At 42.6% G+C, this 18,543-nt stretch overlaps 1 protein-coding gene across 1 annotated transcript in view; it reads right to left on the bottom strand.

Moving 5' to 3' along the window:
• Positions 1–14,948, bottom strand: part of LOC130295739 (zinc finger protein 850-like) — a 60,203-nt gene extending 45,255 nt beyond the window's left edge. The window contains exons 1-6 of the mRNA XM_056546837.1: positions 14,817–14,948; positions 13,994–14,173; positions 12,641–12,767; positions 12,490–12,557; positions 11,640–11,946; positions 9,356–10,383 (exon numbers count right to left, since the gene is read on the bottom strand). Coding sequence (XP_056402812.1) covers positions 9,356–10,383; positions 11,640–11,946; positions 12,490–12,557; positions 12,641–12,767; positions 13,994–14,173; positions 14,817–14,897 — 1,791 coding nt within the window. The 5' untranslated portion in view covers positions 14,898–14,948. The remainder of the gene's footprint in view (positions 1–9,355; positions 10,384–11,639; positions 11,947–12,489; positions 12,558–12,640; positions 12,768–13,993; positions 14,174–14,816) is intronic.
• Positions 14,949–18,543: the final 3,595 nt, after the last annotated feature.

Below are 18,543 nucleotides of genomic sequence, written 5' to 3'. Positions count from 1 at the left end.
TAGAGCTGTATATGTGTAATGTACATGTAGCTGAGCTGTATGTGTACACAGTAGAGCTGTATATGTGTAATGTACATGTAGCTGAGCTGTATGTGTACACAGTAGAGCTGTATATGTGTAATGTGCATGTAGCTGAGCTGTATGTGTACACAGTAGAGCTGTATATGTGTAATGTGCATGTAGCTGAGCTGTATGTGTACACAGTAGAGCTGTATATGTGTAATGTGCATGTAGCTGAGCTGTATGTGTACACAGTAGAGCTGTATATGTGTAATGTGCATGTAGCTGAGCTGTATGTGTACACAGTAGAGCTGTATATGTGTAATGTGCATGTAGCTGAGCTGTATGTGTACACAGTAGAGCTGTATATGTGTAATGTGCATGTAGCTGAGCTGTATGTGTACACAGTAGAGCTGTATGTGTAATGTACATGTAGCTGAGCTGTATGTGTACACAGTAGAGCTGTATATGTGTAATGTACATGTAGCTGAGCTGTATGTGTACACAGTAGAGCTGTATATGTGTAATGTACATGTAGCTGAGCTGTATGTGTACACAGTAGAGCTGTATATGTGTAATGTACATGTAGCTGAGCTGTATGTGTACACAGTAGAGCTGTATGTGTAATGTACATGTAGCTGAGCTGTATGTGTACACAGTAGAGCTGTATATGTGTAATGTACATGTAGCTGAGCTGTATGTGTACACAGTAGAGCTGTATATGTGTAATGTACATGTAGCTGAGCTGTATGTGTACACAGTAGAGCTGTATATGTGTAATGTGCATGTAGCTGAGCTGTATGTGTACACAGTAGAGCTGTATATGTGTAATGTGCATGTAGCTGAGCTGTATGTGTACACAGTAGAGCTGTATATGTGTAATGGACATGTAGCTGAGCTGTATGTGTACACAGTAGAGCTGTATATGTGTAATGGACATGTAGCTGAGCTGTATGGGTACACAGTAGAGCTGTATATGTGTAATGGACATGTAGCTGAGCTGTATGTGTACACAGTAGAGCTGTATATGTGTAATGTACATGTAGCTGAGCTGTATGTGTACACAGTAGAGCTGTATATGTGTAATGTACATGTAGCTGAGCTGTATGTGTACACAGTAGAGATGGTGAGGGGTGTGATGAGGGCAGATTGAATTACCCTAGGGGCAGATGGTATTAACCCCTTGTGTTCGTGATGCCAGGGCGTAGCTTTACCTCTACACCACTGGAAGGTATGCCGCTGAATCCCTGCTAGGCGCGGGGGCAAATAATAACTGACGCCAAGTTACGGAACAGCGGCTGCTTTACTGAGTCAGACAGATGTAACAGTCTATACAGCTTGTCTAGGCCCAAGGAGGTGACCAGTGACTTCAGAGACCACAAGGCTTGCTGGGACTTATGGTGGACTTTGACAATTTGATGCAGGGCTAAACTGACTGTGACAGACTTCACCCCGTTTGTAGCTTATCATGTTGTGATCTGTTCATACCTGCGTCTGGTATCCTGCACTGGTTTGCTGTTAGGTTTTACTATTACATTTATTGCTATATTTTTGCTCTGTAGCATAGCCAGTCCACTCTGTGTATAAACTATAGGGCAGTATTACTTTGCTTTGATGTAGGGATCGACCGATATAGATTTTTTTTTTAGGACCAATACCGATAATCTGTGAACTATGAGGCCGATAGCCGATAATTTATACCGATATTCCGGTATGTTATTGGCTAAACACCCCAAACCCCCCCGGCCCCACAGAAGCCGCTGTTGGTCAATGATTTAAAGTGGGTGGCTTTTGCAGGGCCAGAGACCACCGCTGCCTCCCGCTTCTCTCCCCCTTTCTGTCCTGGGGTCCTCCCTAGTCCAACCACCACTGATGCTGCCTATCCTCTGGCCAGAGACCGCCGCCAGCTTCTCTCCCCCTGCCGGTCCCGAGTCCAACCACCGCCGCTGCCCCATTGCCTCTCCCATCCCCATTATATAATTACCTGTTCCCGGGGTCCCAGCTACTTCTGGCTCCGGCGGCGTCCTGAGCTGTCACTGTGTGCACTGACGGTGAGGTCGCGTTGAGGACTTCACTCGTCATTGCGCTGCGCACAGCAATAGCGCAGGACGCCGCAGGAGCCAGAAGTAGCGCGGACCCCAAGAACGGGTAATTATAAAATCGGGGATGGGGGAGGCAATGGGGCAGCGGCGGTATCTGGCCGGGGGGGGGTGCATTATCGGCATATCGGCAAGGTAATTGCCGATACCGATAATGTCCAAAATCGTGAATATCGGCCAAACCGATAATCAGTTGATCCCTGCTTTGATGTTATATAGAGATGAGCGAACTTACAGTAAATTCGATTCGTCACGAACTTCTCGGCTCGGCAGTTGATGACTTTTCCTGCATAAATTAGTTCAGCTTTCAGGTGCTCCGGTGGGCTGGAAAAGGTGGATACAGTCCTAGGAGACTCTTTCCTAGTAATGTATCCACCCACCGGAGCACCTGAAGGCTGAACTAATTTACGCAGGAAAAGTCATCAACTGCCGAGCCGAGAAGTTCGTGACGAATCGAATTTACTGTAAGTTCGCTCATCTCTAATGTTATACTGTATCATTTGATTCTATACACTAGGTATTGTTTTTTTTACTGCCACATATATGGTTTACACGTGTTGGGGTTTTGGACTGCCTACTATTTATATACATGTGCCCCTCTTCAGGGTGGATCTATCCTTCCCTCATGTTTTTGTAGGTCGCTCTGGTTAGAGCAATTGTTATTGTTTTTAATCGCATAGGGGGAGATTCATCAAAACCTGTCCAGAGGAAAAGTTGCTGAGTTGCCCATAGCAACCAATCAGATCGCTGCTTTCATTTTCCAGAGGCCTTGTTAAAAATGAAAGCAGTGATCTGATTGGTTGCTATGGGCAACTGGGCAACTTTTCCTCTGGACAGGTTTTGATAAATCTCCCCCATTGTCTTTTTGTATATTTTTTTTTTGCTAATAAAGATTAATATTTTATACAGAATATTGTTGTGCACTGCATTTTAGTATATCAGCTTTTTTTCTCCTTTTGTTTTAAATACGCAGTGTTTTTATGCTATATGTGACCCCCCCCCCCCCCCCCTCACCCTTAAAGGGGTTGTACAAGAAGCAGAAGAGTTCAGACCTCAGTGGTCTCAAACTGTGGCCCTCCAGATGTTGCAAAACTTCAACTCCCAGCATGCCCGGACAGCCAACGGCTGTCCGGGCATGCTGGGAGTTGAAGTTTTGCAAAGTGGAGTACCGGGAAACGGAAGAGGTAGGTCCTTTTCTGCCCACTGGACAGCCTTTTAACCCCTTAATGACAATGGATGTAAATGGACGTCATGGTGACGTGGTACTTAACGCACCATGACGTACATTTACGCGCCGCCATGATTGTGAGTAGAGATGAGCGAATTTACAGTAAATTCGATTCGTCACGAACTTCTCGGCTCGGCAGTTGATGGCTTATCCTGCATAAATGAGTTCAGCTTTAAGGTGCTCCGGTGGGCTGGAAAAGGTGGATACAGTCCTAGGAAAGAGTCTCTTAGGACTGTATCCACCTTTTCCAGCCCACGGGAGCACCGGAAAGCTGAACTAATTTATGCAGGATAAGTCATCAACTGCCAAGCCGAGAAGTTCGTGAGCTGAGGCAGTGAAACATGTCGAGGGGGGCTATGTTAAATTGTTTTTAACTTTGAGTTCCTTGTCCTACATAGCGATGAATGTTGGTGTTCTGCAGGCACCTCGTCTTCGCTTCAGAGTGTATTCATTCCAATAGACCGGATGGTCAATCTATATACATATATATAAGTAGGACTATATGGTGCTCCAAATTTTAAAACACTATTGTTAAGTGCGGACCTAATATAATAAAGATTGCACTTTTAATTTCACACTTTTTTGATATATGGGAAGAAAGGGTCTTTTTGGGCTGCCTATTGGTAGCCTATGAGTTAGTGGTCAAATCCCACCCTCCATATATTGGTCTCAATTAGATATGTGAAATATTTTAGGCACCTGGATGCCTATATATATATATATATATATATATATATATATATATATATATATATATATAAAATATATTTTTTTAATTTAATATGGAAGTGACTGCAGCACACCAGAGTAGCAAAAATGTAGTTTTATTCCAGCTAAAAAATTTACAATGACTTGAAAATGGTGGTGTGAGACCACAGAAACAAAGGGCAAGTGATCCAAAGAAGTTTAAGTAGACAATAGTCATGTGATCAGATCATTAGCATATATAATATTCAATTAAAGTGACCAGTGCATAATAATATAAAAAAACACATAAATAAGGGAAACAATAGGGGACACGGTACAAGTATCCGACAGTGGTAAATAGTGAAAAATAAGTGCAAAGTGACAGTAATGAAATAAACATTAAAAACATCCGTAATATTTAGAATTTAAACAACTGACAATAATACAGACCTAATACTTTGGGCGGGAAGGAGTCGGGGCATATTCTTCTTACCAGCCTGAGTATGTAAACAAAAACAGCGTGCAGAAGATCCTCTCGGCGCTTCCGTGATTATCCTATACTTTAACCTGATCAATAGTCACATGATCAGAATGACGTATATATAATATCGCGAAGAAAGCCGGTCCCTCTGAACACTGCATTATATATATATATATATATATATATATATATGAGAAGTCACGGTAAAGTCGACATAAAAGGGGTGCTCCGCGTTTGGAACAAACTGTTCCGAATGCAAGAGTCGGGAGCTCGTGACGCCATAGCCATGCCCCCTCATGACGTCACACCCCGCCTCCTCAATGCAAGTCTATGGGAGGGGGGCGTGACAGCATCACCCCCATAGACTTGCATTGAAGGGGCGGGGTTGTGATGTCAGGAGGGGAGGGGCTATGACGTCACGAGCTCCCGGCGCCGCCTCCACCTGTTCGGGAACAGAGTACACCTTTAAGGTGAAAATGGTCTTGGTCCTTAAGGGGTTAATGGCGACTTTACCGTGACTTCTCAGATCTATCATGCATAGGTTGTGGTTCGGTACGAATTCCTGCATTGCCCCAGTATGATTAAGCTTTTTTTTATGCATTGTGATCCTAACATTCACCGAAGATGAATTTGTTCTCGTTTTTCTTTCTCTTCATGGGGTGAAGGAAGGACCAATGGTAAAACCGAACAGCCTGAATATTTTCTATCCGGTAAAATTCTCTTTCCCATGAAGATGGAAACGTTATTTTCCTCACTGGGGCTTCTCATATGCTATTAATAACCTCATTCATTTCCACTGTGTTTCTCAAGTGAGCTGATGAGCTTTTGACTTCATATCCTGTCCTCATATATTGTTGTCATATCCCAACCCCATATCCTGACCTTCTATCCCATCCTCATATCCTGACCTTCTATCCCATCCTCATATGCTGACCTTCTATCCCATCCTCATATCCTGACCTTCTATCCCGTCCTTATATGCTGACCTTCTATCCCGTCCTCATATGCTGACCTTCTATCCCGTCCTCATATCCTGACCTTCTATCCCGTCCTCATATGCTGACCTTCTATCCCGTCCTCATATCCTGACCTTCTATCCCATCCTCATATGCTGACCTTCTATCCCATCCTCATATGCTGACCTTCTATCCCATCCTCATATGCTGACCTTCTATCCCATCCTCATATCCTGACCTTCTATCCCATCCTCATATCCTGACCTTCTATCCCATCCTCATATCCTGACCTTCTATCCCATCCTCATATGCTGACCTTCTATCCCATCCTCATATGCTGACCTTCTATCCCATCCTCATATCCTGACCTTCTATCCCATCCTCATATCCTGACCTTCTATCCCATCCTCATATCCTGACCTTCTATCCCATCCTCATATCCTGACCTTCTATCCCATCCTCATATCCTGACCTTCTATCCCATCCTCATATGCTGACCTTCTATCCCATCCTCATATCCTGACCTTCTATCCCATCCTCATATGCTGACCTTCTATCCCATCCTCATATCCTGACCTTCTATCCCATCCTCATATGCTGACCTTCTATTCCGTCCTCCTATCTCGACCTCCTATGTGCACCTCCTATCCCGCCCTCCTATGTCGACCCCCTATCCCGTCCTCCTATCCCGGCCACCTATCCCGACCTCCTATCCCATCCTGATATCCCGATCTCCTATACCGTCCTCCTATCTCAACCCCCTATCCTGTCCTCCTATCCCAACCTCTTATCCCGTCCTCCCATCCCGTCCTCCCATCCCGTCCTCCCATCCCGTCCTCCCATCCCGTCCTCATATCCCGACCCATAATATGTGTACCAGGTATTGAAATATCTCCAGCCGTACGGAAGTTATGTGGGAACATACATTTCCCATTGATTTGCATGGGACTTTAAACAAAAACCCCGACCCTCACATAGGGGTCGGGGATAGTTAAGTGTTAAATTAACTATCCTATATTTTAAGTGGACATATAAGTAACATGTGACCAAGTATTATCAAAATATCTCCAGCCGTTTGGAAGTTATGCAGTAACATATATTTCCCATAGACTTGTATGGGACTTTAAACATAAGCCCCGCCCCTGGCAAATGGGGGAGAGTAAGGGTTAAATCACCTATCCTATGTTTGTTGTTGACATATAAGTAACATGTGGCCAAGTTTCATGTTTGGACGTGATGCTGGAACATACACACACACATTGAGTTTTATATATATAGATTTTTTTCTTAATATTTGTATTTTATTTGTATTTCTTTGTTACATATTCTTTATTTTACTAGTAATATACTTGTATACTTCTATTGTATGAGTATTTTATTTCCTTTAGTACGTTTCCCACACTATGAATGTCCTCGTGTGTGTGGCACTCCGGCACTCGTGGAGGATCTTCTGCACGCTGTTTTTGTTTACATACTCAGGCTGGTAAGAAGAATATGCCCCGACTCCTTCCCGCCCAAAGTATTAGGTCTGTATTATTGTCAGTTGTTTCAATTCTTTATATTACGGATGTTTTTAATGTTTATTTCATTACTGTCACTTTGCACTTATTTTTCACTATTTACCACTGTCGGATACTTGTACTGTGTCCCCCTATTGTTTCCCTTATTTATGTGGATTTTATATTATTATGCACTGGTCACTTTAATTGATTATATACAGTGATCCCTCAACTTACAATGGCCTCAACATACAATAGTTTCAACATACAATGGTCTTTTCTGGACCACTGTAACTTGAAACCAGACTCCACATACAATGTACAGTCCAGATCTGCGAAACATGTCAATGGCCGGAAGAACTGACCAATCAGGAGGGACAATTTACTGGTAAAACACCTGTATTACTGAAGTGTATGCACTGACTGGTGTCTGGTAGCACACCCTACAGTACAGGGAGGTATTACATGTTCTGTACTACTCTTTACCTGTATTACTGAAGTGTATGCACTGACTGGTGTCTGGTAGCACACCCTACAGTACAGGGAGGTATTACATGTTCTGTACTACTCTTTACCTGTATTACTGAAGTGTATGCACTGACTGGTGTCTGGTAGCGTCCCCTACAGTACAGGGAGGTATTACATGTTCTGTACTATTTACCTGTATTACTAAAGTACATGCACTGACTGGTGTCTGGTAGCGCCCCCTACAGTTCAGGGAGGTATTACATGTTCTGTACTACTCTTTACCTGTATTACTGAAGTGTATGCACTGACTGGTGTCTGGTAGCGCCCCCTACAGTACAGGGAGGTATTACATGTTCTGTACTACTCTTTACCTGTATTACTGAAGTGTATGCACTGACTGGTGTCTGGTAGCGCCCCCTACAGTACAGGGAGGTATTACATGTTCTGTACACTTTACCTGTATTACTGAAGTGTATGCACTGACTGGTGTCTGGTAGCGCCCCCTACAGTACAGGGAGGTATTACATGTTCTGTACTACTCTTTACCTGTATTACTGAAGTGCATGCACTGACTGGTGTCTGGTAGCGCCCCCTACAGTACAGGGAGGTATTACATGTTCTGTACTATTTACCTGTATTACTAAAGTACATGCACTGACTGGTGTCTGGTAGCGCCCCCTACAGTTCAGGGAGGTATTACATGTTCTGTACTACTCTTTACCTGTATTACTGAAGTGCATGCACTGACTGGTTTCTGGTAGCGCCCCCTACAGTACAGGATGGTATTACATGTTCTGTACTCTTTACCTGTATTACTGAAGTGTATACACTGACTGGTGTCTGGTAGTGCCCCCTACAGTACAAGGAGGTATTACATGTTCTGTACTACTCTTTACCTGTATTACTGAAGTGTATGCACTGACTGGTGTCTGGTAGCGCCCCCTACAGTACAGGGAGGTATTACATGTTCTGTACTCTTTACCTGTATTACTGAAGTGTATGCACTGACTGGTGTCTGGTAGCGCCCCCTACAGTACAGGGAGGTATTACATGTTCTGTACACTTTACCTGTACCAGGGTTACCTGTTCCTTTGGACATCAGGTGAGGTCGACTCCATGTAACTTTTTTAGGACATTGCGTGTTCTGTACAGGACCCTGAAGAAGATCCTGCCCTCTACATATACCAGTGCTTCCCAAGCAGGGTGCCCCCAGCTGTTGCAAAACTACAACTCCCAGCATGCCCGGACAGCCTTTGGCTGTCCGGGCATGCTGGGAGTTGTAGTTTTGCAACAGCTGGAGGCTCCCTGCTTGGAAAACACTGACATAGACAGTGATTACAGCTCCCAGCAGATCTTTCTTATATTTATATGTAAGGATTTGCTTTATCTATATCAGTTATCTACTTATTTTTCTTTAATCCTCACTTTTTCCTATTTTCGGATGACATTTTGGGGCTTTAGAACCAATTACCAGGTTTCCATAGAGTTATGGTGTCAACATACAATGGTTTCAACATACAATGGTTGTCCCAGAACCAATTAATATCGTAACATGAGGGACCACTGTATGCTAATGATCACATGACTACGTCTATTTAAACTGCTTTGGATCACCTGTACTTTGACTTGAAAATGATGGTGTGAGACCAAGGAAACGTTCATTCTTTAGCCAGAATAAAACTTCCCTTGTGCTACTCTGGTGTGCTGCAGCCGCTTCCATTTACCTCTACATTATTGGACCAGGACCGGGGGTCCCATAGACTAACTCCAGTTTTTTACAGGAGGACTGCTCTGTCTCCTAAACCTGCCTATATAAACATATTGTGACTTTGTAATGATTTTCTTGAGGTATTTTAGAAGATGCAGTTTGAGTAAAACATTTCCCACATTCAGAACACAGCTTCAACCCGTAAAGCTTCTCGCGTAAATGGCTTCTACCTTGTGTGAATTTTCTGATGTACAACAAGATCTGATTTCCAAACAAAACATTTCCCGCACACTGAACATGAAAATGGTCTTTCCCCTGTGTGCGTTTTTTGATGCTGAAGAAGACTTGATTTGGAAAAAAAACTTTTCTCACATTCTGTGCACGAAAATGGCTTCTCCCCTGTGTGAATTCTCCGATGTTTTACAAGATCCGATTTCTGAGTACAACATTTCCCACATTCTGGGCATGAAAATGGCTTCTCCCCCGTGTGAATTCTCTGATGTTTAACAAGGTCTGATTTCTGAGTGAAACATTTCCCACAGTCTTGGCACGAAAATGGCTTCTCTCCTGTGTGGGTTCTCTGATGTTCAACAAGGTTTGATTTCGCAATAAAACACTTTCCACATTCTGGGCATGAAAATGGCTTTTCCCCTGTGTGAGTTTTTTGATGTTTAGTAAGTAGTTTTTTTGAAGTAAAACATTTCCCACATTCTGAACATGAAAATGGCTTCTCTCCTGTGTGAGTTCTCTGATGTACAACAAGGTCTGATTTACGAATAAAACATTTCCCACATTCTGCACATGAAAATGGCTTCTCTCCTGTGTGAGTTTTTTGATGTTCAACAAGGTGCGATTTCAGGGTAAAACATTTCCCACATTCTGAACATGGAAATGGTTTCTTTTCTGTATGATATTTCTGATGTTGAAGAAGATATGATTTTGAAATAAAACATTTCCCACAGCTTGAACATGAAAACGGCTTCTCTCCTGTGTGAGTTCTCAGATGTTCAACATACTTTGATTTCTGAGTAAAACATTTCCCACATTCTGAGCATGACAGTGGCTTCTTCACTGTATGAATTCTTTCACGTTCAACGACCATCTGTATAACAGGATGAGATGACAGATCTTGTCTGTGAAGGGCTGAGGGTGTATCTGGGATAATGGAATGTTCTTCATATGTATCTTGTGTGATATCATCATCTGCTTTATAATCTGAATATGTGAAATGTCCCTCTGAGCTCCCAGTACAGTCATCTGCCAAGGATAAGACAGTTTTATTATTTCTGAGTAAAATAACTTTAAAGGGCTACTCTAACATAAGGTAAAGAACAAGAAAAAAAAAACACACACAGAAATACTGCAGAAGTATATAGCATTGCTTAGTTGTCTGCACAATTTGTAAACCATCAAAATCTATTTGTTAGTCCTGTACTTCCTGGTTGAGCAGTTACTCAGTACTACAATTTCCAGAATGCATTGCTTTCCCTCGGCTCGACATCATAGTCCTCCTACCCTGCCTATGTCCTCCCTTCACAGCACTCCACAGCATCCGTCCATAGCTGCTGAGTATAGCATTATCAGTGAAGTTGCAGCACCTGCCATTCATTTCCTGTCTACTCCTCTGCCTGTGGCATTTTTCAGCACAAGACAGAATGCTATAAACACACATTAGTCTTTCCTAGATATCCCAAAAAACATATACAGTGGTCCCTCAACATACGATGGGAATCCGTTCCAAATGAACCATCGTTTGTTGAAACCATTGTATGTTGAGGGATCCGTGCAAGTATAGGACAGTGGTCTACAACCTGCGGACCTCCAGATGTTGCAAAACTACAACACCCAGCATGCCCGGACAGCCGTTGGCTGTCCGGGCATGCTGGGTGATGTAGTTTTGCAACATCTGGAGGTCCGCAGGTTGTAGACCACTATTAGAGGAAGTTGTACTCAGCTGTCCCCGCCACTCCGGACCGTCACCACTCGTCACCGCTGCCCTGGATGTCGCCGTCCATCGCTGTCGCCGCGTCCCCGACGCTCCGGCAAGGCCTCTGCTTCCCCGGCATCCTCGCTCTCCGTCGCCGCCATCACGTCGCTACGCACGCCGCTCCTATTGGATGACGGGACGGTGTGCGCAGATACGTGATGACGACGATGGAGAGCGCCGACGATGCAGGGGATCCCGAAGAGGACGCGCCGGAGCCCCGAGGACAGGTAAGTGATCCTCAGCGGACCACACGGGGCACCGTAAACGGCTATCCGGTGGCAGCTGAAGCAGTCTGTGCTGCCGGATAGCCGTTTATGCGATGGCCCCGACATACAAAAGCATCGTATGTTGATGCTGCCTTCAATATGACCTCTGAGAGACCATCGTATGCTGAAATTATCGTATGTCGGGGCCATCGTAGGTTGAGGGGGGTCACTGTATATATATTCTTTCCCAACAAAATTGTTACAGTTGGTGACTGAGTAGAATCTCTGCCTCTTCTCTGCATTTAGTGGCTACTTCTTACCTGGGTGGTTACCTGTAAGAATGTCCTCCTTATACTGCTCATCACCGCTCACATCTGTCTCTTCTTCTTTTACCTTTATGTTGATAGCATTAATATAATTTAGATATGTCCCCGTAGGAGTGTCCTCTTTATACTGATCATCACCGCTCACATCTGTCTCTTCTTCTTTTACCTTTATGTTTATAGCGTTAATATACATCGGATCTTTCCCTGTAGGAATGTACTCCTTATACTGCTCATTACAGCTCACATCTGTCTCTTCTTCTTCCTTTAGGTCTATAGCATTAATACAGATCAGATCTTCTGCCTGATTCATAAGATGTGAAAGAAAGAGAGTTAAAGTATCAGATGGAAGTAGAAGTCACCTGGAATGTTTTATATGAGCAGAAAGAATAATAAATTATCACGAGGAACAAAAATGAAAGGCAGAGTTATCTGAGCCCCCATAGCTGAAGGTCTCCTAGAAGCCGGACATAGATATTAGATGATGGATCAATAACCTCAGGACCCTCATACACATGTATATCCCCCATGGCTAGACAGGCTTCAGGTTGTGTCAGTGGAGGAGATCAGCTCCTGCCAGACACCTCTGGGGTTTGTCTCGGGGGAAATAAAGGATCAGATGGGTATAAATCCAACCTGTTGGTTCCTTATTCCAACCAGCAGTCTCCATAGCCAGAAAACTGTGAGAAGATCCAGACAACATGTAATGTCTATGGTCGGCTTTATCCTGTCATCTCCACCTTTCTCATTCCACAAGTATAAAGCATATAATACTGTAGGATAAAACAAGACTGAACACAAGAGCTTCACAGCCCTTCTACAGATCATAGGGAATATCTCCATCTACCTGATCCTGATCCTGTGGAAGAAGAGGACGGGGACACCTCTCTGCTGCTGTTCTCTTACTGGATCTGACTGTAGGGAACACATACAGAGACTGAATTCATTCTTTACATACAAATAATGAGAGGACGTGTGTATATAGTCATGTCTATTACCTGCTGATGTGAGGGGCTGCTGATCCTCCATCATCACCTGATCCTTGTACTGATCCTTGTGTCCTTCTACATACTCCCACTCCTCCATGGAGAAATACACCGCCACGTCCTGACACCTTATAGGAACCTGACACACAATGATACAGTCATCACCCCGACCCCTCCAGTGGTGTTACTGTATAATGTCCCAGCATTCCCAGCAGTGTCACCTCTCCAGTCATCACCAGACCCCTCCATTACTGTATAATGTCCCAGCATTCCCAGCAGTGTCACCTCTCCAGTCATCACCAGACCCCTCCATTACTGTATAATGTCCCAGCATTCCCAGCAGTGTCACCTCTCCAGTCATCACCAGACCCCTCCATTACTGTATAATGTCCCAGCATTCCCAGCAGTGTCACCTCTCCAGTCATCACCAGACCCCTCCATTACTGTATAATGTCCCAGCATTCCCAGCAGTGTCACCTCTCCAGTCATCACCAGACCCCTCCATTACTGTATAATGTCCCAGCATTCCCAGCAGTGTCACCTCTCCAGTCATCACCAGACCCCTCCATTACTGTATAATGTCCCAGCATTTCCGGCAGTGTCACCTCTCCAGTCATCACCAGACCCCTCCATTACTGTATAATGTCCCAGCATTCCCAGCAGTGTCACCTCTCCAGTCATCACCAGACCCCTCCATTACTGTATAATGTCCCAGCATTCCCAGCAGTGTCACCTCTCCAGTCATCACCAGACCCCTCCATTACTGTATAATGTCCCAGCAGGGTCACCTCTCCAGTCATCACCAGACCCCTCCATTACTGTATAATGTCCCAGCAGTGTCACCTCTCCAGTCATCACCAGACCCCTCCATTACTGTATAATGTCCCAGCAGTGTCACCTCTCCAGTCATCACCAGACCCCTCCATTACTGTATAATGTCCCAGCAGTGTCACCTCTCCAGTCATCACCAGACCCCTCCATTACTGTATAATGTCCCAGCATTCCCAGCAGTGTCACCTCTCCAGTCATCACCAGACCCCTCCATTACTGTATAATGTCCCAGCATTCCCAGCAGTGTCACCTCTCCAGTCATCACCAGACCCCTCCATTACTGTATAATGTCCCAGCAGTGTCACCTCTCCAGTCATCACCAGACCCCCCCATTACTGTATAATGTCCCAGCAGTGTCACCTCTCCAGTCATCACCAGACCCCTCCATTACTGTATAATGTCCCAGCAGTGTCACCTCTCCAGTCATCACCAGACCCCTCCATTACTGTATAATGTCCCAGCAGTGTCACCTCTCCAGTCATCACCAGACCCCTCCATTACTGTATAATGTCCCAGCATTCCCAGCAGGGTCACCTCTCCAGTCAGCAGCTCCATCATCTTGTTGATAAGTTCTAGGATCTTCTGTTCCTCCATTTCCTCATGTATCAGGGGGTGAGGTGGGGGCCCCAGGATTGGGCTCAGGGTTCTTCCCCATCCTTCACACACAGGGGCCCGACAGCGCCCACTAGAGGACTTCTTCACTACTGTGTAATCCTGTGTATAGAGAGACACATTAATATCACTACATACACTCCCAGAATCCCTCACCTCTCCAGTCATATCCATCGGTTATTACATAGATAAGAATGAGGTCATGTGACATCACTCCCAGAATCCCTCACCTCTCCAGTCATATCCATCTATTACATAGATAAGAATGAGGTCATGTGACATCACTCCCAGAATCCCTCACCTCTCCAGTCATATCCATCTGTTATTACATAGATAAGAATGAGGTCATGTGACATCACTCCCAGAATCCCTCACCTCTCCAGTCATATCCATCTGTTATTATAGAAATAAGAATGAGGTCATGTGACATCACTCCCAGAATCCCTCACCTGTCCAGTCATATCCATCTGTTATTAAATAGATAAGAATGAGGTCATGTGACATCACTCCCAGAATCCCTCACCTCTCCAGTCATATCCATCTGTTATTACATAGATAAGAATGAGGTCATGTGACATCACTCCCAGAATCCCTCACCTGTCCAGTCATATCCATCTGTTATTAAATAGATAAGAATGAGGTGATGTGACATCACTCCCAGAATCCCTCACCTCTCCAGTCATATCCATCTGTTATTAAATAGATAAGAATGAGGTCATGTGACATCACTCCCAGAATCCCTCACCTCTCCAGTAAGCCGGAAGAGTATCTGTAGGGTGAGGTTTATGATCCTGTCGGCCATCTTGTCTCTGTCTCTCTCCATCATTGATCGGTCAGTCAGGATAGTTATTTACAGATGATTCTGTACTGTAGGAACCTGAATGAAAGGAATTACAGTATATAATAAGAGGAAACATTTGAGGAGATATTAAAGGGGTATTCCAGGAAAAAACGTTTTTTTTTATATATCAACTGGCTCCAGAAAGTTAAACAGATTTGTAAATTACTTCTATTAAAAAATCTTAATCCTTTCAGTACTTATGAGCTTCTGAAGTTAAGGTTGTTCTTCTATGTCTAAGTGCTCTCTGATGACACGTGTCTCTGTAACCGCCCAGTTTAGAAGAGGTTTGCTATCGGGATTTGCTTCTAAACTGTGCGTTTCCCGAGACAGGTGTCATCAGAGAGCACTGAGGGTGCGTTCCCACAGGGCGTATACGCAGCGTATTTGACGCTGCGCAAATTTTACGGCAGCAGCGGGAAATACGCTGCGTATTCCTTGCTCTCTGCCGGCAGCCCTATGTGTGTAGTGAGTTTTGGAGGTGGGGCCCGTGTGCCGGCGTGTCTGTGACGCGCGGCTCCGCCTCCAAAACTCACTGCACACATAGGGCTGCCTGGCAGAAAGTCCTGTGTGTATAGAGAGCAAGGAATACGCAGCGTATTTCCCGCTGCTGCCATAAATTTTGCGCAGCGTCAAATACGCTGCGTATACGCCCTGTGGGAACGTACCCTTAGACAGAAAAGAACAACCTTAACTTCAGAAGCTCATAAGTACTGAAAGGATTAAGATTTTTAAATGGAAGTAATTTACAAATCTGTTTAACTTTCTGGAGCCAGTTGATGTATATAGAAAAAAGTTTTTTCCATGATAACCTCTTTAACCTCTTAATGACTGTTATTTTGCCTTTTTATGGTGCTCGGTGGTCATTGTACATAAAGCTCAGGAGCTCTCCAGTCAGGAGATTTATCAAAACCTGTCCAGAGGAAAAGTTGCTCAGTTACCCATAGCAACCAATCAGATCGCTTCTTTCATTTTTAACAAGGCCTCTGCAAAATGAAAGAAGTGATCTGATTGGTTGCTATGGGCAACTGGGCAACTTTTCCTTTGCAAAGGTTTTGATAAATCTCCCCCTATATGTGGTAGGTCCTGACTGGATCCTACTGTACCGATCGGTGATCATGGAAGCCAGAGACCTTCTGAAGGCCACCATGGCTGCCATTGCAGATCTGCTACTAAAAGATGACAGACTTCACAGTTTACTGCCATAGAGTAGTATGGTATATAGTATACAGTAGTATGGGTAATAGTATACAGAAGTATGGTATACAGTATACAGTAGTATGGTATATAGTATACAGTAGTATGGGTAATAGTATACAGTAGTATGGGTAATAGTATACAGTAGTATGGGTAATAGTATACAGCATTGTGGTATTTAGTATACGCAGTATGGTATGTAGTATGGTACATAGTATACAGTAGTATGGTTAATAGTATACAGTACAGCAGTATGGTATCAAGCAATATGGTATACAGTAAAAAGTAGTATGGTACATAGTATACAGCAGTATGGTTAATAGTATACAGTAATATGGTACATAGTATACAGTAGTATGGTTAATAGTATACAGTAGTATGATATACAGTATACAGTAGTATGGTATACAGTATACAGTAGCATGGTATACAGTATACAGAAGTATGGTATATAGTATAGAGTAGTATGTTAATAGTATACAGTAGCATGGTATATAGTATACAGTAGTATGGTATATAGTATACAGTAGTATGGTATATAGTATACAGTAGTATGATTTATAGTATACAGTAGTATGTTAATAGTATACAGTAGTATGGTATATAGTATACAGTAATATGGTATATAGTATACAGTAGTATGGTATATAGTAGTATGGTATATAGTATACAGTAGTATGGTATATAGTATACAGTAGTATGGTATATAGTATACAGTAGTATGTTAATAGTATACAGTAGTATGGTATATAGTATACAGTAGCATGGTATATAGAAGTATGGTATAGTACAGTAGTATGTTAATAGTATACAGTAGTATGGTATATAGTAGTATGGTATATAGTAGTATGGTATATAGTATACAGTAGTATGTTAATAGTATACAGTAGTATGGTATATAGAAGTATGGTATACAGTATACAGCAGTATGGTATACAGTATACAGTAATATGGTATACAGTATACAGTAGTATTGTATATAGTAGTATGGTATACAGTATACAGTAGTATGGTATATAGTATACAGAAGTATGGTATATAGTATACAGTAGTATGTTAATAGTATACAGTAGTATGGTATATAGTATACAGTAGCATGGTATATAGAAGTATGGTATAGTATACAGTAGTATGTTAATAGTATACAGTAGTATGGTATACAGTATACAGTAGTATGGTATACAGTAGTATGGTATACAGTATACAGTAGTATGGTATACAGTATACAGTAGTATGGTATACAGTAGTATGGTATACAGTATACAGTAGTATGGTATACAGTATACAGTATGGTATATAGTAGTATGGTATACAGTATACAGTAGTATGGTATATAGTATACAGAAGTATGGTATATAGTATACAGAAGTATGGTATACAGTAGTATGGTATATAGTATACAGTAGTATGTTAATAGTATACAGTAGTATGGTATATAGTATACAGTAGCATGGTATATAGAAGTATGGTATAGTACAGTAGTATGTTAATAGTATACAGTAGTATGGTATATAGTAGTATGGTATACAGTATACAGTAGTATGGTATACAGTATACAGTAATATGGTATACAGTATACAGTAGTATGGTATACAGTAGTATGGTATACAGTATACAGTAGTATGGTATACAGTATACAGTAATATGGTATACAGTATACAGTAGTATTGTATATAGTAGTATGGTATACAGTATACAGTAGTATGGTATATAGTAAACAGAAGTATGGTATATAGTATACAGTAGTATGTTAATAGTATACAGTAGTATGGTATATAGTATACAGTAGCATGGTATATAGAAGTATGGTATAGTATACAGTAGTATGTTAATAGTATACAGTAGTATGGTATACAGTATACAGTAGTATGGTATACAGTAGTATGGTATACAGTATACAGTAGTATGGTATATAGTAGTATGGTATACAGTATACAGTAGTATGGTATATAGTATACAGAAGTATGGTATATAGTATACAGAAGTATGGTATATAGTATACAGAAGTATGGTATACAGTATACAGTAGTATGTTAATAGTATACAGTAGTATGGTATATAGAAGTATGGTATACAGTAGTATGGTATACAGTAGTATGGTATACAGTATACAGTAGTATGGTATATAGTATACAGTTGTATGGTATATAGTATACAGTAGCATGGTATACAGTATACAGTAGCATGGTATACAGTATACAGTAGCATGGTATACAGTAGTAGATATACCAGGGCACCGTTAGCCTATACACGGTCTGAGGTGGAGAAAGCTTCTCCTGGGCCAGGCACGGGGCAATGAAAACCTCAGGTTACGGACAACTGTCTTTTACTGAGGCAGGTATAGATGGTACAACACTCACAGTACGGAGCAGAGTAGAAGGGATGCAGTGTAACCGTCCGGAGCCCTGTTGCTTTGCTGGGACTTATGGTGCTTTCT

Source organism: Hyla sarda, chromosome 1 (assembly GCF_029499605.1).
Source record: "Hyla sarda isolate aHylSar1 chromosome 1, aHylSar1.hap1, whole genome shotgun sequence".
Classification (NCBI taxonomy): Eukaryota; Metazoa; Chordata; class Amphibia; order Anura; family Hylidae; genus Hyla; species Hyla sarda.
Note: the sequence above shows the minus strand (reverse complement) of the source record. Positions and strands in the feature narration are given on the sequence as shown.